Genomic DNA, 20,573 nt, shown 5'->3' with positions numbered 1-20,573 from the left:
GGAAGCAAGTACCAATTCTTCTGAAAACAAATGCAACATGACTCTGGCCTCTGAGCTGGTCTTAGTCCAAGAAGCTTTTCCTGAAAAGTTAGTGGTGGAGAATGATTGCAGGACTGTAGAACAATTGAATCAAGTCTTTGTTTCAAATTCAAGTGAATTGGCAGCCTCCTTTGATTTTGTTTCCTTGTTGCTCACAGTTCTTTCCAATCTATTAATTATTACAATGCAAATAACAGCTACTTCATGCTTGCATTTTATTTAGAAGCTGATATGTTTCAGAGATCAATGAAGGGACGGAGAGCAGAATCTCTGCAGAAGTAAAAAGGGTTTGATTGAAGAGGCAAGGAAATTTATACACCATACTTGCATTGTTTCTGAGATGCTCCAGTGTAAAGAAGAAAACGTCCTTTGAAGAGCATATAAGAGGCTTGACATGGCCTGTAATAGAGCTTGAGATCAAAACACAAAGCTTAAGTGTTTTCCTGGCACAAGATCTGGTGAGGCAAACCCTTTGCTACACATTCAATCTTACACTGGAAGACCCTATGACAGGAATGTCAAAACTGCAGAAAATGACACAGTCAGGATTTCAGTCCTCCCTGTAGCACTGTCTCTTTCTATAAGAACATTCCTAAATGCCTAGTATTTTCACATTTCTCTTCTTTTCTCCCTTTAACTAGCTTGGTTCACCTCTGCCATCCTCCCAGCCTGTTCTCACTCATCCCCAGCACAACTTCCCACCACCACCTCCTTGCTGCAGCCCAGCAGCAAGGACTCATCCCCCTTCTCTCCACAATTACCTGGAAAGCTCTTGTCCAGCATCACAAGAGAGAACAGGAAAGCTAGATCAGCTGGTCTTAGAAATAATCATTTATGATGGCTGCTAAGAGTTGAGGTTGTGAGGAAAAAAAAAAACTTCCCAAACCACACTGAACTGGGTGAAAGTTTGAAGGACATAAGTAAAATCTTCAGTAGCAGCTTTAGCTGCTCACATTCAGTAACTGTCTACTAAGCACATACAAGCAAAGGTGTATTGTTGCAAAGGTTTGAGCGAAGGTTTTGTTGGCTTATTGCTTGCTGAAGCATGGCAGATGGTGACATGAATGGCAAAGACAGGACCTTTCGTACTCCTCAGGATCTGTTACATGCTCCGAAACACAGGAATGCTAGAATTCAGCAACAAGGTAGGAAAGAAACAATCTTATACAGGAAGAACAATTTACTGTCTCTGAACAAAGGCTCATAAAAAAATCTGTCTTGATGCCTTATGACTTGAGCAATGGGCAGGACATGATTTAAAATCCTTTAAAATAGGGACTTTGCTTGATTCTCAGGATTAGCTGTTAGAGCTTAGGTGTGTGAGTACAAGTCAGATACCTCCTATGCAAAACTTCGTCTTAGAAGGTTTGTTTAATACAGTTATGTTTTCAAAAAGGGAATCATAGAAGAAAAAGTATTAAATGACCATAACGTCAGGCAGAATTATCAACTTTGATATGATCCAGTGGATTTTTCAACTGTCAGAAAGGCTGAGAGATCGGGAGGGAAAAAGGGATATCAAAACTACCAAGTCAAAGCATCAGATATGAGACCAATGACAGAAGCAAATCTGGATCTCACCACTTCTGCCTAAAGCCTGGTCCTCCACAGTACCGTAGTATCAGATGGGACAAGGAATAGAGCCTGCTCATATGCACTGAAGCTTTTAGCTCTAAAGGCTTCAAAATGATATTGAGGGAGAGGCAGAAATAATACAAAATATAGCACATTTTCATGGCTTGTCACATTCCTGTCTATGTCATTCAGATTTGCACAGCATTCTGAGGGAGAAACAGTTTTCTTTTTATTTATTTTTCGTTATACTTCTTCAATTCAAAAGCTATGGGGTACTGATACAGACACATTTTTGTATAGCATTTATGAGTAGGTTCAAAGCTGCAGAATTCTGTGCAAAATGATTTGCATTTCAAAGCAGTAGGGATGGCAATTTGGGGTGAGTTCACACAGAGCTATTAACTAATACTTTTATGAGCTTTCTGAATTGCATAGCTCAACTTTGATTGAGGTCTTGTGTTGAAAAAGAGTACTAGCCAACAGTAACTTGACTCTTGACATGGGACTTAAGAAACAGAGCCAGAGAAAGGCAAAAAAGGGCAGAGTTATTTTCTTAACTTTCAGGGAATCATATAATCATTAAGGTTGGAAAAGACCTCCAAGATTATCTGGTCCAACCATCACCCTACCACCAATGTCACCCACTAAACCATGTCCCTAAACAACATGTCCAACCTTTCCTTAAACACCCCTGGGGACAGTGATGCCATCACCTCCCTGGGCAACCCATTCTAATGCCTGACCACTCTTTCTGAGAAGAAATTTCTCCTAATTTCCAACTTTAATTAATTAAAAGTTCCCATTTGTATTAAAGCATATAAAACCTGCTGGTTCCTATTGTTTTTTAATTATTTTGTTAGTATTTTTGTGCTAACAGGTTATCATCTTAGAGTAGTACTCCACAGTGCAAGGCATAGTGTAATTACAGAGCAAAAATATGACCATTTTAGCTTACTTGTAGGTATGTATGTATGTAGGTCTGTATGTACTTTACTTTCTTGTATGCAGCACAATGGATAAAAGTTTTATAGAAAGATGCAAAGAAGGATAGTGAAGTAAACCTGCAGATCTTTAGAAACTAGACTGGCAAAGGATAAAGTATGTATGTGCAGGTTGTTTAAGCAGGAATGAAATATGCCATATTGATCAATGACACTGGTATTTCAGCACAGTGTCAGTGAAGTTGGCAATTAATTAGCATCCCACAAGTCTAAAGTAATGTGGGTTATCATTAAAAGTACTGTGAGCTTAAAAAATATATATATCATCTTGCAGTGAAAGGGATTATTTAATGGTCCCATTCCCTTTAGATTTTTAAACAGCAGCATTGTTGTTTAATGGATGTATAATAGTAAGAAATGGTGATCACACTGACACAAAATATACACTAGGGATTAATATGTATGCTTTCAAGATGTTCTCACACTGATGGCCCAAGGGAGGCTCTGTTACTGATACTAACAGACATGTCCTGAAAGTAACACTTCACATTCATTAAATCCAGACTGGATCATACACAATAGCTGGTAAGTTCACTGTGAGCTTCTTCCAGCATTCACTTTTTTTGCAAACAGTCAGAAATCTTGAAGTTGCTCATACTTCCTGTGCTAGACCTTTTTACCTTTTGTTTGTTATCTGTATAAGCATCTGAGGTAAGGTTATATATTTTCTGTAATGAAGAAAAAGTAATTACTGCAAAAAGCGGTTCAAAGTCCAGTATGTAGTCACAGATATGATTAGCAGGAAGTGCGGTAGTATCACCTGTGTCAATGGAAATTGAAATGATCCATTTAATTTACGTTTTCTTCTAACCTACACTTGTTGATATAAATTATCTTTGTTCTCCTGTCTTGTGACTAAGTATAACTTAATATTTTTTCCTTATCTATGTGTAACTTACTCCAGATTAAATCTCAGTTCTGAATCTTCCTTGCCTGCAAATGTATGCACACACATGCATATGCCACTACAGATAAATGCACAACCATCTCTATCTGTGTGCATATGTTCTTGCAGAAGATAACTATTAATGTTTGACATACTTTATTAACACTACCTTTCTTTATTTCAGCAACAGTCAAAAAATCTTTTACCATATTTTATACCATCTACCTACTTCACACTCCTCAGAAGTTTTAGTTACCAGGTGGCTTGGATAGCTGCAAAAGCATTTCATATTTTTGCCATCTAGAATGAACTCTCCAGGGGTGCTTGTCTTCCACTGAACCTGTTTACTTTGTGCTTCATGTATTAGGCGAACAAGATAGCAAATGAATTCCCTGCATGCAGAAGTATTGGTATGAAAGTGCTAACCACACAGACTGAGCTCTGAAGGTAGTGATCAGAGCACCCAAAAGCCTCTTTGATCTGAATTCACTCCAAACACCTAACTCACAGACCCCTATAGACTTCCAGTTTTAACTTTGTGCCTAATGAAGTGAAGTTTATCTCTGAAAAGCTTTATCACAGCTGGACATAACTAGCAATAGTTACTTGCAAGAGTACAACATAAGGGGGTAACTAAATGAATCTCAGCAGTTTGTCCTTCTAGGACAAAGCTGAAATGTGCTTTTATAAGTAGTATAATAAAGAATAGACTTCATCCAGGTCTCCAGACTACACCGCAAAACCAGCATGCAATTTGCCTCTCTGCATAAAAGTGTCACAGTGGAAAGAAGAAGCCATGTCAGTCAAGAGCAAGATTCTTCCACAGAGCTAAGAAAGGAGTGTTATGTGCATCATTTATTTGTGGTTAGTCAAACATAACTTACATGCAGCTCCAAGAGAATTTATTGTTCACCCATTTAAGCTTTTAATAGTCAAAGCACAACTGCTATTTATTACTGTGTTACAAAAATGCTAATGCTTACAATTCAGACCATGGAGTTTCTGTTGAGGATTGTTAACGATACAATAAGATAACAGAGCCAAATATCTGCTATTCTGCATGAATGTTAAATCCCTACCCATCTGATTGTCCATGATCTGAGAAGGACAACCCTCCACGATCAGGAGGGGATTACTTGATGAGTTACCACACCTTAAGATCCTTACCAGGGGAGTATACTGTTGTTGCAGCACAGTTAGTGGTGGCTGTTTCTTCTTCCACTTTCTGAGGTACACTCAGTATTATTTTAATATGTTTCAAACACCTTATTTGCTAACATAACTGTCTGGTTGGATCATAAATTTACTTATACCATGTTTGCTGAAATCTACGAATCATTCTCTGTGTATGGGGAGCATTTCTTCTAGGATCTAATCTACATGATTGCACACAGCTGAGCAAAATTTGACTGAAATTTAAGTTGAAAACATCTTAAGACTAGTCAGATTGTCAAGGCTCAAAGCCACAGGTCAGACAATGAATTGGGTAATTTTGTCAGTATGCATAACACCAGCAGGACAACAGTCATCTGTCCAGACCTGAGAGGAAGTTACAGGCAGAAGTTATGTAAACAATTTTACAGATACAACTAAAACCAAGCACAAATTAACCAATCCAGTAAAGGCTTTACAAGGCCTGAGGCACCTTGCAAGGTCTGTCAACGTTACAAAGCCAGGGTCTCAGTCCTACCACTTGGCCTATCAAGTTGAGTGGGCAACAAGGCTGAGGCATTTCCTTGCTTGCAGTGCACCTTATTCTGCAAGTGTATCATACGAGCCTTCCTTTGAGTACCTATATTGTGTTGGTGTTGTGTTTTTTTTTCTTCTTCTTCTTGTTTTGAAATAAGCTATTGAGTGTGTCTGTTCAGTAGCTATCCTTAAAAAGTCTCTTACATTTGGTGACTAAACCTGTAAAGTATAGCATTTCATGAAGGTTAGTTAATTTAATAGGGGCTGTTTTGTCTTCTACTACCCTCAGTTTTAACCTGAAGGCAGGAATATCTCTTACTTTGGAAGCATGACTTCCAAACAACCTGTTGTGCTTCTTTGGACAATGTGCTGCCTAAACGCTACCAGCTCATCTCACCTCGTTTTTCTTTCCAAAGCTAATTTACATGTCTTGAAGTACAAAGACATATTCTATAAATCCTTTTCAGGTGTTTGGTTCTAAAAATCACGTAAAATTTCTCTGTGCTGTAAAAGCAAAGAATCAGTTTGTTCTTAATACAAATTCTAATCAAAGGTGCAGTGGTTCTTTCTCATCTGAGCCATTGTGTATGTGTATATGTGAACAATCTCCATCTATTTATAACTGCATGCAATAAATGTTAAAAGGAATCTTTTCATTGTCAAGGAACTCTTTTTCTTGAAGATAATACATCATTAAGGTTTGCCATAAAACACTGATGTGAACAGGAAAGGCAAAAGCCTAGATTTATATCACCTCATGGAGGCCTGGTGCTGTAAACAGATCAGTAAGTGTGATTAGCCCTATTTACAGAGTGCATGGTGTTTATCTCTGCATTAGTTATAGCAGGCTTGTGGAGACCCACTGAGAGTGAGAAGAAAAAAAGAAGAAAAAAAAAAAAAAAACGAACATCTTTTACTGTTTTCAGTGGGAAAAGCTGTTTTGTCTCCTCTGATGTCTAGTTGGAAAATGTTAGATAAACAGATCCTTTGACAAACCCAATGTTTAGGAAGGAAAATTTGCTTTTTGTTGCTGTTGCTGTTTACAATAGGCTTTCTTATTTTATTTCGAATAAAAACACATGTGCCTGCTTTGAAATGGCACTTAAAATTTGTCAGAGTTCTCCTTTTGCTGCAGACCTAACATGTTCCCTTTCCCATCCTCACCCCTACAGGCCCGTGACAGAGGGTTAGACCAAATCGGTGGAGTCATGCTTCACACAGCTGTATCTTGCTGGCAGCCGTTCCTAGGTCTGGCTGTGCTGCTAGTCTTCATGGGCCCCACCATAGGCTGCCCAGCCCGCTGCGAATGCTCGGCCCAGAACAAGTCCGTCAGCTGTCATCGGAGGCGCCTGATGGCCATTCCAGAGGGCATTCCCATTGAGACCAAAATCTTGGACCTCAGCAAGAACCGACTGAAGAGCGTCAACCCTGAGGAGTTCACGTCATACCCCTTGCTGGAGGAGATCGACCTCAGCGACAATATAGTCGCCAATGTGGAGCCTGGAGCCTTCAACAATCTCTTCAACTTGCGCTCCCTGAGGCTGAAAGGAAACCGTCTGAAGCTGGTTCCCCTTGGGGTGTTCACTGGGTTGTCAAACTTAACAAAACTTGATATAAGTGAAAACAAGATTGTCATTTTGCTGGACTACATGTTCCAAGATCTACATAACCTAAAGTCCCTGGAGGTTGGGGACAATGATTTGGTCTATATATCACACAGGGCCTTCAGTGGACTGCTTAGCCTGGAGCAGCTCACCCTGGAGAGATGCAACCTCACAGCTGTACCAACAGAAGCTCTTTCCCACCTCCACAACCTCATCAGTCTGCATCTGAAACAGCTCAACATCAACGCTTTGCCTGCGTATGCCTTCAAAAGATTATTTCGCCTGAAAGACCTGGAGATAGACTCCTGGCCCCTCCTCGACATGCTGCCTGCCAACAGCCTGTATGGTCTCAACCTTACTTCTCTCTCCATCACCAACACCAACCTGTCTGCAGTACCTTACTCTGCTTTTAAACATCTGGTTTACCTGACGCATCTAAACCTCTCCTACAACCCTATCAGCACCATTGAAGCAGGCATGCTCTCCGATTTGGTACGCCTGCAGGAGCTCCACATGGTGGGGGCCCAGTTACGTACCATTGAACCACATGCTTTCCAAGGGCTCCGATTCTTACGTGTGCTTAATGTGTCCCAAAACCTGCTAGAAACCCTAGAAGAGAATGTATTTCATTCCCCCAAAGCCCTTGAGATCCTCTGCATTAACAACAATCCTCTGGCCTGTGACTGCCGTCTCCTTTGGATTCTACAGAGGCAACCCACTTTGCAGTTTGGAGGCCAGACACCGATGTGTGCTGGCCCAGACAGTGTCAAGGAGAGGTCATTCAAGGACTTTCACAGCACAGCTCTCTCCTTTTACTTCACCTGTAAGAAGCCCAAGATACAAGACAAGAAGCTGCAGTACCTGGTAGTGGAGGAAGGGCAGACGGTGCAGCTGATGTGCAATGCTGACGGGGATCCGCAGCCCACCATATCATGGGTTACCCCACGTCGGAGGCTGATCACAACTAAATCAAATGGAAGAGCCACTGTTCTGGGAGACGGCACACTGGAGATTCGATTTGCTCAAGACCAGGACACTGGGATATATGTTTGTATTGCAAGCAATGCGGCTGGGAACGACACCTATTCGGCCTCCCTTACAGTGAAGGGGTTTACTTCAGACCGTTTCCTTTATGCCAACAGGACCCCTATGTATATGACAGACTCCAACGACACCAGTTCCAATGGAACTAATGCGAACACTTTCTCTCTGGACCTTAAGACAATATTGGTGTCCACAGCTATGGGCTGCTTCACATTCCTCGGAGTGGTTTTATTTTGTTTCCTACTTCTTTTTGTGTGGAGTAGAGGGAAAGGCAAACACAAAACCAGCATTGACCTTGAATATGTCCCTCGCAAAAACAATGGTGCTGTAGTTGAAGGGGAGGTTGCTGGACCGCGAAGGTTCAACATGAAAATGATTTGATGGTGTTCTGCTAGCAGTGCTTTTTCTGTGGCATTATAACCAATTAAACCAGCCTGGCATGTGGAATTGCTGGGCAGAAGCAGCTTAATGCAGCTGTCACTGTATCAAAAGGTTACGTGGAAATGGAAAGACTATTTGTGGTTGTACAGCAGAGCCTCCAGACCTTGAGGCAGATATGTCAGGGCCTTTCATAGAACTGGTAAATTGTACTAACTGTTTGCATTGCAAATATTGGCATTCTGGGGATATCAGCAATGAACCGTTGGCTCATGCTCATGGACAATTGTTCAACATTTTCTACCACTACAAAAAGAAAAAGAAAAAGGAAAAAAAAAAAGCCTACAGTGTAGGATTTGCATACTTAAAGAAAAAGACATATTTGTCTAAAGCATACTCTACAGTGAAATTTGTATCTATAGATCTCATTTGGTAAAGAGCCTTGCATCATACCTTCTAGTTGGTTCAACACCACAAAAATTGTTGTTTTTTTTTTGTTTGTTTGTTTTTTAATATACATCTATACTGTGTACATTTTAAAGCAATACAAATGAGAGGTTGTGCTTTTAGATATCCACCAATACTGACCCAAGTGTGATGTCACCCTCCTTTTAACAACCATCTAACCCAAATTAGACTCTTGTAGTTACCAATTAGAAACAACATAAAATATTTTTCTCCTCATGTAGAAGGCCAGAGATGAATAGTTGAGAGCAAAAATGCTCAACTCTGTTGATCTTCTCTTCATATAAATATAAGGCATGTGCCTAGTTTTGATACAGAATGGAATATTTTTTATATCTGTGATATCACACTGGACCAGTTTACTGTAATGTAGCCCTGGATCGCACCCAGGGAAGGCAACCCACTAGATATTGCTGGCATAGAAGAGTTGAGTTCTACCTTGATGAGAGGGAGCTGTTTTTGTTAGCCTTGTTCTTAATTTCAAAGCTACTGTTAAAATGTTAATCTGTATGGGGCAAAAAGAAAGAAAGTAAAACATTCTGCATACTCCTTGGGAAATATGGTCATCTTACTATTTGCAGGAGTGAATTAAAACTTACAAAAGCTTTGCTGCTAGGAATGAACTCTTCTCCAATGCCAGTAAACTAGGGTTGTCCATGCATAATATGGGGATTATAATACTAAAATAATGTTTAAAACATGATAGCCTCAAAAAGGCTAACATACTGCCAGATATAATGAACCTCTAGCCACTGTCATTCTCATCTTGTATATTTGTAGATAACATATAAACGCAAAGCTAATTTCCAAGAACAGATTACTTAGCTATTCTTGATGCCATTTTAATAACTATGTGGTTATGTTTCTTTCAGGGGCAGTATATTAGAACAAGAGGTGCAAGTTTTTCCAGGTTTTAGAAAGATTTTTTAATGGGGAGAAGACGAAAGTGGAATGTTAGTTCAGTACAAGTAATCTTTTTCTTTGTTTTATGCCTCTAAACAAATCCCCAAAAGGCTCAGAACTGAAGCTTTATTCTTTATTCTTTATTGTAGATTCCACTGTTCTTAATTTGGAACTCTCAGCAATGGGAAGATACGGAGTTGTTCAGCGACCTCTCAATTTTCTAGCAATTATGAGCCATAGGTTTGTTGCTAAGTGGTTGATAACAAATACGATTTATAAATAATCGGAATTAACTGGAGTAAGGATAATAATGACTATGTATGTGTTTAGCCAAAAAGGATATGAAAATGTTATAAGACAGAACATTCAGATTAATGTGATTTAAGGGCCTGTGTCCAATCTTAAATTTCAGCACTCTGAAACCAAAGTCAGGCTGGCCTGTAATGGGATGCTGGTGCTTCTAAAAACTATTATCCACATTCTTTGGCAGAGATTTTCTAAGCAGGTTAAAAATCTTCTGCTGCTATCAAGGGAAATGTGCCAGAAGTTGTACAATCCAGCTGTGCTCCCTAGGTATATCCCTAATATAGCTGTAGGACCCAGGGCCAAGGCAGTTTTGAGAATCTCTGTTCTTAGTGGCTGATCTTTGGTTGCATCACTGCTCCATTTTAGGTCACCCAATAGAGAAGGATGCGAGGGTTGTTAGAATTTTCTTCACTTAGGCTGGTTTTAAGTTGCGCTTCATTTTGTTGCTTTCTTTTTTTGTGTGTGTTCTGAACTAGACAGCTGGAGATTTATAGAGATGCTTGAGATTAATCCTCTTTGTTCTATGAAGGTTTGTAAAATGTTAACAGGATTGAATAACCCCTGACTAAACACTAACACCAGGGAAATTGTTTTTGCTGATAAAATAACCACCGCACTGAAGCCCAAAACTCTACTGTACCTTAATGTGGGTAGTTAAAGAAACAAATGGGGATAAAACAAAGTGTTTCTGAACTGCCCATTAAAGACATTTGCATGTGCCTTTCCCTTGTAATTGTTATTTTTCAATTAGTAATCTATTACCCCTGCAGTCATTTCATGTTAAATGTTAAAATCAATGTTAAAAGCAAAAATTCTCCTAAATTCTAGACAGTTGCAGCGGATTGCTTCATATTAAATGTCAAAATAATAATTAAAAAAAATCCTAAAAAAAAATCTAGCAAAAATGTGCTTTTAGGATTAATTATGAATGGCTGAATTCCCCTCTTTCCTTAGAATGGTTCTAAAAAGTGATTACATTGTTAGTGTACTGCAAGGATTTCTGAGCAGTAATGTGCTTAGTTACCTGAGTGAAATATGTCCTGGTGATGAAATTACTGCTTGCTCTTGCAGAGCACCACCTTACAGAGCTGTCAGCATCGTGTGTATTGCCCTGAGTTCAGTCAGTATTCAGTTTTTAAGAATCAGTGTTTGCTCCCTGCCTCTAGCTATGTTCTACTTTTTGCAGCCTACTTATTTCACCGTGAACTTGGCAAGGCATATGGCATCTCTTAACAGAAATAAGGAGAGCAAGACTCAGAGGCAGGCTTTTATCTTGCTCCCCACAGTCTTGCTCCCCAGATGCGTATTCCTGGGACACATGCTCACTGCAGGGTAAATAGGAGTGCAGTGCCAGGGTCAGACCTAGACAACCACCATTTGGGCAGTTTTTTGTTGGCTGGTTGTTTTTTTAAGAATAAAGGTACCGTAGCTGACTGCATGCCTACTCTGCCTCTAATGTGTTCCCAGTCACTTCTCCATCTGTTCTAGAGATCAAGGAAACTGCAGTTTACTGCAAGGGAGTTGGAGCATATCAGAGGAAAAGAAACCAGCTATGATGAGACATCTGCCGCACATGGCTCCCCTGTCATTTACTCAGATGCAGGTGGACAGTGCATCCCTGCCATTACATGAGGGAACGAAGGGGTTTTCTCTCCTTTTTACTTGCACACCTGCTGCTCCCTCACACTGGCACAAGGTCAAGCCTGGCCTTTCCTGCTGGTTAGCACAAGAAGTCTCTGCAGAGCAGCAGTAGTTCTGCAAAAAGGGAGAAAAGAGAGACAGCTGAAACCAGCGGAGCCACTTGAGAAAGCAGGTACACTGTTATCTTTGGCAACAGTTCCTGTAAGTTTTGTGCTAACATAATGTAAGTTCCTGCTAGTATATTTTGAAGTCCACTTACACAGACGGATGCTTCGTTCTCTTCCTCTTTCATAACGAATGGATCCTTATCCTTCCAGAGTGAGTTAAAGAGGATACTGCAAGCAATGTCTTAAGAAAAGAGTTTGCAGTGATAAAAGAGTGACGACGAATAACCTGCGCCCCATCTCAGCCATATGTATAGATTTGGGGCTGCTTCTCTCTTTTTTCTTTCTTCCTTCTTCCTTTCTTGTTAACTTAGGGATATTCTTTTCAGAAAGGCCTAGCCTGTGATATCAGCTCCATTAGATTCAGACTGGGGAGGCGGCTTTTGCTTTCTGCTCCCCATTCCTTCACCATTCATACACACTGCCAGTGTCAACAGGGTCAACAGCTCTACACACAACAGAAATCAGACAGGAGACATTGAGACCCTGGAGAACTGTTGATATGACCTGATGTCAATAGGCATTTATTTAAGTAAACACTCTTTAATTAGGACAATCCCAAAGTTGATGTCATTCGTACTGCCATTCAATGTTTCCTTTATTTACATGAATGGTATGGTGTTTTTTTTTCCTTATTTATTGTAGCATGGTATTGCATCACCTATGACGGTAATAATGATATCATAAAGAAAAGTAAGAAAGCCAAATTGTGCACTCAGCACCACAAATTGTAGTTGAGGTATATGAGACACAGTAAGAAGTCAGCGTTCATATTTAATGCAAAGTCTTGTGATTGAAGAAGAAAGTGGTATAGAGGAAATCTGGAATGTAGGCCATGTTGCAAATGAAATACATCAAAGATATGTATAAACAAGCTTTCCTACACCACGCCTAAACATCTGCTTTAGACATTGGTCTTTTCCATAAAAACAAACAAACAAACAAACAAACAAACAAACAAAACTTCAAGATGCAGGAATGCCAGAAGACCACATTTAACCCTTAGAAAGATGAAAGATTGGTTGAAAATCCAGTAGAACAATGAGCTTCTGGCTGCCTGGCAGCAGCAGTAGCTTCTAGCAAAGAGAGCTAAGAAACCGCAGTCAGATAGTCATTTTTGTCATATCTGCTACATCATCCTGTGAAAAAGGAGTCTACTAGTCAACAATGAAAGGGCCAACCCTTATTCATTTTTCTTCAGAAAGGGAAACATTCATGTAAATAGGAGACTGTCTGTTCCACCTCCTTCCCCAGCCATAAAACACACAGCAAGAAGTGAGGAAGGGGAGGCCTATTCTGGCATGGTTGTGTAATTACCTTTTTCCACTGAGTGATCCCAGTTTACCTGGGACTAGCATGATGACCGTGCTCTGTCCATTCCCATCCTCTCAGTTCACAATGCGGCTCGATATGGAGTTGCAGGGAAAGGAATACATGGACAAGCTGTCTGTCCTCCCGCAGCTGTAGCTTTGGTCTTCTCAAATACAAGAACCAGCATAGCCGCAGTAACGTCGAAGTTGCAGTCCGCTGCAGCTGATCTGTAGGTTTGCCATAAGGCAGCGTACGGGCTAGCACTGGATACACGCTTTCTGACCTGGTTTCAGTGTCCCAAGTGACTTCCCTTTGCGCTGAAAAGACATAGTAGAGAACTAAGGAAAGAAGAACTAAAAAACTATTTCATACAGTAATTTAAATGTTAATTGTCCCTGGAGGAGTTAAAGGAACATCTTTGGAAGAGACAAAAGGCCTGATTGCTGTTGAATCACTGAACAATGAAGGAGATTTTTCAAGTTAGCTGAGCAGTTTGGATACCCTGTTCCTATCACCTGTAATGAGAATTATAAACTCTATTCTCATTGGCAGCTTAGAAAAATCACAGCTAGTCGGTTCAGTGATACATGCTACCTTTCTTTGTTTTCTAGCTCTGCCCTTCTTCCTTCTCAGTTGCAAATTACAGTAGTCCCAAATGAAGATCTTTGGATTCAGTTTAGTTTCACTGTATGCTCCCATGGTTTTTGGAATTTGGATCTCAAAATACGATCTTAAACCCTCTTCAAACCAAAAACAGTAATAAAATAATAATAAAAAGAAAAAAAAAGAAAAAAAAGAAGACGCACAAGTAAGCCTCCTCCTTCTAACGAAAGAAACAAGCGTCTGTGAAGTTCTTATTGCTACTGAGATAGCTACAAGCCAAAAGCAATCTGCAGGTTGAATGATTCTGAGTCTTTTTTTTATTTTTTTTTCCTTTTTTTTTCACTAGAAGCAGGTGGTTGGATATAAGGCCAGCTGAAAATAGAATTCTTTACATATAGCCTCAGCGGAATGAGAAAAGAGCTGGCATAGGCAAGAAAATTGTTATTTCAACTTAAATTTAAGGATACTTTATCCTTCATATTCAAACAGCTCATAGAAGAGTATAAAAGAGCAGACTTTTACCTCATAACTTGATTATTCTTATTTATTCAAACTGGAACCAAAATTGTCATGAAGCAGAAGTGTTGGAACAAAAGACTAAAAACAGATTTTCTACTCTAGTGAGGCAGTACAAATCAGGAGAAATCCCCTTGACACCCATTCTGTTACTCCTTGGTTACACTAGAAATTTGATATAGGAATATAGGTGGTTTTTTGCTTTCTACTAAGGGGCTATAGTAGAAAATAAGCAGAAGTTATGTTTTAATTATTTCCCACCTTGCGGCATACCTTCTGTTCTGGATTGCTTTAATATTTGTCACTGTTAACTGAGCTGGAGAATTTGAAAACACAGATTCTGGGAACAAAAGAAAACAGGCAAAAGAAAAAGAAAGTCTGCTGACTTCTATGTGTGGTATTTGCAAGTCAACAGCACTATCTCCTCACATATAATCCAAGAACAATGAGATGAAATGTCAAGGCAGCTGTGAAGATGGCTGTCAACTTGTACACGTTAATAATTTTGATTTTCCAGAAAACAAAATGTTATTGCTTCTGAAATAATTCATTTATGCCACTTTGATCCCTAAAAACAAATGACACTTTGTCCTCATAACAATGGGCGCTGTATAAATAGGTAGTAAATGACAACACTGATCTGGTGAGCTTACAGCCTTATAGTAGGAAGATGGCTTATGGGCAAGTACATATGATAGCAAGTCTCTCATTCTTTGGGGAGGGAATGCCATAGTTCATAACTATTAGAGTATCATCACAGTTACTGAAATCTATTTGCAAGCACATGTAGTTCATATGTATATGTTTGTGTGTGGAAAAAAAAAAGAAAAGAAGTTATATTTGTTTTGTTCTTTTTCTTACTTCAAGTATTAAATGTATATTGTTTTTAAAAGGTGACAAGGTTAACCAGAAAAAATGTGTTGTAATTTATTTTAATATATATGATCATGATTATGGATGGGAAATGAACTAGCGCTGCTGTAATGATTCATGAAGCACATGACAAGTCGGGTTTGTCCATAAGTCCGCTTCATGTTTGAGCAAAATACGGTAATATTAATGAAAAAAAAAAAAAAAAAAAAAGTTGTTTGTCAAGACAGTTGTCCTGAATGTCATTTTAAAATTTACTTTAGGGCTTATGTCATGACGTGTATCATACTTATCCAAAATGAAACCCAAATAAATAATTCCGTGGAGTGGCAACATTTACTGGGAGAAGTGAAGAAAATTTACACTGCTTCCCTTAATGCAGCTGGTCACATTTTTTCAAGGGGTAGGGAGGAAGCTAAGCTGAGAAAAATGCAGTTTTCTCAGCACCAGTCCCAACATCCTTGGTGTCAAGTCTTCACAACAGGTAATGCACTCAAACCAATCATTCCTGAACTGAAAATATAAGCCATTACAGTCGGGAAGAGAATACTCTAGGTATTTTTCATGTGCTGACTTTCACTCCTCCCTCATGGCATGGAGCCCTCAGAAACAGAGAAAATCCCAGGTCATATTCAGACATGCTTTGGGATTTATTCTCCAGGCAAAGTATCAGACAGCCTGTTCCTTCACCCTCCCTTGCACAGCATGCGCAGATAATTGGTGGGGATACTGGTCAGCCTAATGTCAGAATGAAAAAGCCTGCCACATCCCAGTACCCTGGAGATAGATTTCACCAAGTGTATATCACTTTTTTTTTATGAAGGCAACCAATACCGAAAGTCTACTTCTGAAACGTTTTCTAAGGAAAACACCAGTATTCAAACTTCTCTGTAACCGCACCACAGAAATTAAGTGGTGAAAGACAGAATCTGAGTTTGAAAGCTATTCCCAGCCTGAGGCCTGCCATGACCCACCAAATCCATGGCAGAGATCAGCTTTGAAGGACACAGGCCATAACTGGCCTGTGCTACTGATGCTACTCTCATTCACAGCTAGTTGCTTTCACCAACAGAGGATTTTGCTTATGTTTTCTGGGATAATCTGAAATAAGATTTATCAATCCTGAACCCGTTATCCTCTAAACCAGGGTCTTGTTCACTAGGAGGGGGAAACAGAGTTGGTTTTGCTACCTCAGAAAAGGAAGATGCAGGCTGAAATCCGGATGGATTGCTGGGAGCAGAGACAGACAGAAACTGAATGTGAGCTCTCCCAAACCTCTTGCAATCTGTTGTATCCTTTTGAATTTGACACCCTCAAAAGGTTTTGGCTGACTTGCATCACTGCACCCTCCTCCACAGTAGACTATCAAATGTCAAATGTCAAACTTCTGTGAGAGAAACTTAGATGATGTTAAGGAACTGCTTGATTTCATGTTATTTTCCTTCAGTCTGATCATCTGATTTACAGTCTGCAGTGTGCTGCAGTAGAGCCTTCAATATGACATGAAAAAACAACCATCACAGTACTACTGCACTGAGAACACTGAGTTTGCAAAGGACAGACTGGTTCCTGGAAGGCTTCTTCTACACTAAGCTTTACACTTCCTTTATGCAATTCAGGATACTCTTTTGGACTACCTGATACTATCTCAAGAGGGGGAACTTGTTCCTGTAACACAGGGTTTAATACACAGTTTCCAGGTCTTACAGTAAAGGAACCATGAGTCTTTTCCATGATAACCAGGTAAAGAAAAACCCTTTCACATCAGGTAATCTGCGACAAATTCATTGAAATCAGCCCCATTCAAGCTGGGGTCTGAACAGAAAGATTTGTGCTCTCCTGTTATATCTATTAATTTCAGAAGAAAAAAATATATATACAGTATCTACAGTTAATTCATAACACACAAACACTTCTTCAGGTTTTCAAAAGCATCCAAAATTCTCTAGAGCACAGTTGTTTTCATAAATTTCAGAGAATATTTATGCTTTTACAGATCTACTATAAAAGATTCATCTCAGTTATTAGCCCTATATTGGATACCAAGGTAACCTTTAAATAAATAAATCTGAGCATCCAAAGCTTATTTTAAAAAATGCCTAGCTCTAGAATTTTTGTATTTGAAAAGGACAGGGGGAAATGGGAGCATCATACTATCTACCAATTAATAAGCTCACACTATCTACCAATTAATAAGCTCAATACACAAAGATGAAGTTATTCGCACATGGGAGAAGTGAATTCCAGTGAATTTTCTGCATTATAAAACTTTCTCATATGAATCTGGCTATAAAAAGGGCTTTATCCGTCTCCTGTACTTTCTGGACTAGGGACTGGGGAGAGAGAGAAGGGGGTGGGGAGGGGGGAAGGAAGGCTGGAAGGCTGGTAACTCATGCTGGGAAAGCACAAATAAATCTGAACTAGTGCATTAAGAACATGGAGTTATTGAAAAGGACCTGACCTTACTGCCCACAGACTCGGCAGCAGGCAGGGAAATTTGGTCTAAGTTGGAAATTTGGTCTAAATTTTTGGTCTAAGTTCCTTCTTTCCTAGATAGAGGAAATTCCCCAGGGAAAGCCTTATTCTTCCTCTGTTCTTTGAAAGATAAGTTTCAACTTTAGTATTCAAGGGGAAAAGTAATACAGTAATAAGTTATTGAAATACGGGATTGGACTGCAGAAAGAAAAAGAAATTAAAACTAGTGTAAAAAAATCAGATGACATTGGTACTTAGCACCTTCTCTAAGTACCTGTAGAATTATGTGGGTTTGCAGGAGCTGATTTATTAATTAATACCTAGGGGATACATTCAGCTAGTTTAAGCTATAATCACCAGCTGGAAGATCTTATTTACCTCATCAGTCCCTAAAGTGGAAGTTATATTTTTCTGAGCTATTTTCCAATAACTTTGCTATTTATATAACTCAGAAGCACAAGTGATGGAGAGCACACTTATTTTATTAGAGGAAGACGATAATAAATTTAATCTATTACTTTTGCTACGAGAGCTGTTTGCTGTATGCACAAAAAGTAATAGATTACATCCATTATGTAAAGTATGGCTATCACTGAAACCAAATAACATTTCCTCTTAAAAAGCTACCAATCTGCAGTGCATCTGTGAGGTGCGTCAGTTCTAATGCACTGCAGAAAACACTTTTCTTTTACAGAGAAGAGGCATACAATGCAGTGGGGTTATTGACACTGACTTATACAAAAGACTGCATTCTAATAGGCCTTATGGAATCTCATTGTCTTGGCTTTAGAGAGTTCGGCAGGCTGTCACATTTTGCTAAAGGAAATCAGATCAGCACTGCCTAATGTGGAGAAATCACAGCTGTTGGCTAGTAACATGAGCAGAAGGCTGGACCTCGGCATTTCTGAGCTGTAGTCAAAACCCCTGGGCCTCTAGCAGTTTGGGGAATACAATACAATACAATACAATACAATAACAATATTCACCTTTCAAAAGGAATATTCTGCCATTTCCCTTCAGGATTATAAAGCTGAGGAATTACAGTTCAGGCGTCCCTACATGAGGAATTATAATTTTTAACATAGATTGGTATGTGATAATAGGCATTGTTATTAGACAAATAAATTTTTTTTTTTTTTTAAGAGGTTAAACAATTGCTACCCAAAGTGTTCCAGAAGATGATGGCACTGTGGTGACAGCAACAGTCTGCCCTGCAGTCGGTATTTCCAACAGCTGTAAAACAGATGTTCCTGCAGAGGAGTGGAAGTATATGAAAGAAAACTGTCAGGAAAGATGCACACCAACTAGATTCTTGCCTTTTTTGCAATTCAGTGGTATATTGCATGAAAGGACCTCTTAATGCCTCATTTAATTAGTGTTTTTGCAATGCTTAATAAACGCATTAAATGCTTCATCTCCTAACGAATCTATGAAGATTTATCTCTTTGCTGTTGATTATAGATGAGAGATGCTGAAATGAATGCAAACCACACATCATCAGGTTGTCAAGTGTATCAACCCCAGCGCTGAGCACTCAGACTACTAGTACAAAAACATTACCATTTAGTCCTTGTACAAGACTGCCAAAAATAGGTCCTATAGTTTCTGTACTCTCTAATCAAACCATATTGAAAGAAACCTAGCGTTCCCATCGGTTCCCCAGATCTCTAACAGATAAAGTAACAAGTGTCTACTTTTCAAATTTCTACTGCCAATGTTTATCGCAGGGAATTTGACCTAACATTCTGTTTGCTTTATTTGCCACAATGCTGAATCATGTCCAACCTCAACTTCATCTTTTACTCAAGTTTGGTTTGCCTATACATAATCCAAACACTTGGAACTGCCCCATTCCCGGCTTCTGCTTTAGGACTAAAGCCAGAAGAATTTGCTATGAATGTCAGTGGAGCATAGTTGATAGTTAATGGCCAGTTACTGCTTCATGTTCAGCAGTCACTGGGAACTATTTTTAAAGTATGGGCCTATCTGGCACAACTAAAAATACCAAACTGGCCCTTGGGAATGAGCTTAACCACCATACGTCCATTCTGCCATTCAAGACCAACAACAGCTGAAGACACTGGAAGGTGTGCGTTCAAGTCAATGAGAGCTGAAGGGACTACTTGCTGAATGGGCACGTCATCCTCGAGAACTGCAAACAGGCACAAGTGTGAGATTAACTTTTCCTTTACGTCTTAACATACAGAAGCAGAAACTCAAACCAGTGCAAATGGAAAGAAGGCATATAGGAAAAAATAAAAAAATAAAAAAAAAAGCACTTTGCTCCAATGGACTCACAGTATGAGAATGAAATGTATGAAAAATGGATGAGATATGCTTATTGATGGGAAAATTATTTTCTCAGTATGATAAAGTGTTCCCTCCAGATCCTGTCTTAACATAAGGATTTTCCTCTCTTCTTGTTCAAAAAAGGAAAGCTACAAACCACATCATTTCATTACAACTACTTTCTTAAAATGCAGTCTGTTCTGATCAAAAGGTCAACCTTTCCTGGATTTCCAACAACTATTGTAATTGTTTTCCATATAAATTGATTTTAATTGTAACACTGTTCTGCTACAGCCCTATTGTCTGTGTCCTTCTGAATTGTCAGTTACTTAAATAAAAAAATAAAAGCTGGAAAGCACATTGTTGTAATTGATTTCTATGTTGCAATTGTCTTATCAGAAACAACATTCATCTGTTGAGGCGCACACACACACACAAAAAAAAAAAAACTTTCCTAAAAATAAAATGAAAAAGAAAATAAATAAATAAATAAATAAATAAAGACAAAAATCCATTACTGTTTCACTTGTGGTTTTTAAGGCAACAATTTGAGGCTGTCATTTTCAGTCCCCTCTTACAGTTTTGGAAATATGCTAAGCGTTCCAGTGAGTATACTGATTACAAAGAAAAAATGTTTTTCATTAATATTCTAACAAGGTTGCTCTCCCCACATATATAAGTTGAAGGGCCCCTAACTAGGCTACTTCTTGCCATGCCATGCATTGTCTTCTCCCATCCTGCCCCTTCCCTACACTACCCAACAAGTGTTTGACCAATAAGTCCAGCATGCAGCTTGACTTGTTTGGAAGAAGGC

General features: G+C 39.2%; 1 protein-coding gene across 31 annotated transcripts in view; it reads left to right on the top strand.

The window, feature by feature from the left end:
* Window positions 1-19,886, top strand: part of LINGO2 (leucine rich repeat and Ig domain containing 2) — a 538,477-nt gene extending 518,591 nt beyond the window's left edge. For 22 of the 31 annotated variants that reach the window (XM_083818696.1, XM_083818680.1, XM_083818697.1 and 19 more), the window contains one exon: window positions 6,363-19,886. In XM_083818696.1, coding sequence (XP_083674822.1) covers window positions 6,399-8,219 — 1,821 coding nt within the window. In that variant the 5' untranslated portion in view covers window positions 6,363-6,398 and the 3' untranslated portion in view covers window positions 8,220-19,886. Of the gene's footprint in view, window positions 1-6,362 lie in introns of those variants that run through there. The other 9 variants (XR_014577025.1, XR_014577027.1, XR_014577024.1 and 6 more) reach the window with 9 other exon arrangements.
* Window positions 19,887-20,573: the final 687 nt, after the last annotated feature.

Source organism: Anser anser, assembly GCF_964211835.1.
Source record: "Anser anser genome assembly, chromosome: Z".
Classification (NCBI taxonomy): domain Eukaryota; kingdom Metazoa; phylum Chordata; class Aves; order Anseriformes; family Anatidae; genus Anser; species Anser anser.
This window is presented reverse-complemented; position numbering and strand designations above follow the sequence as displayed.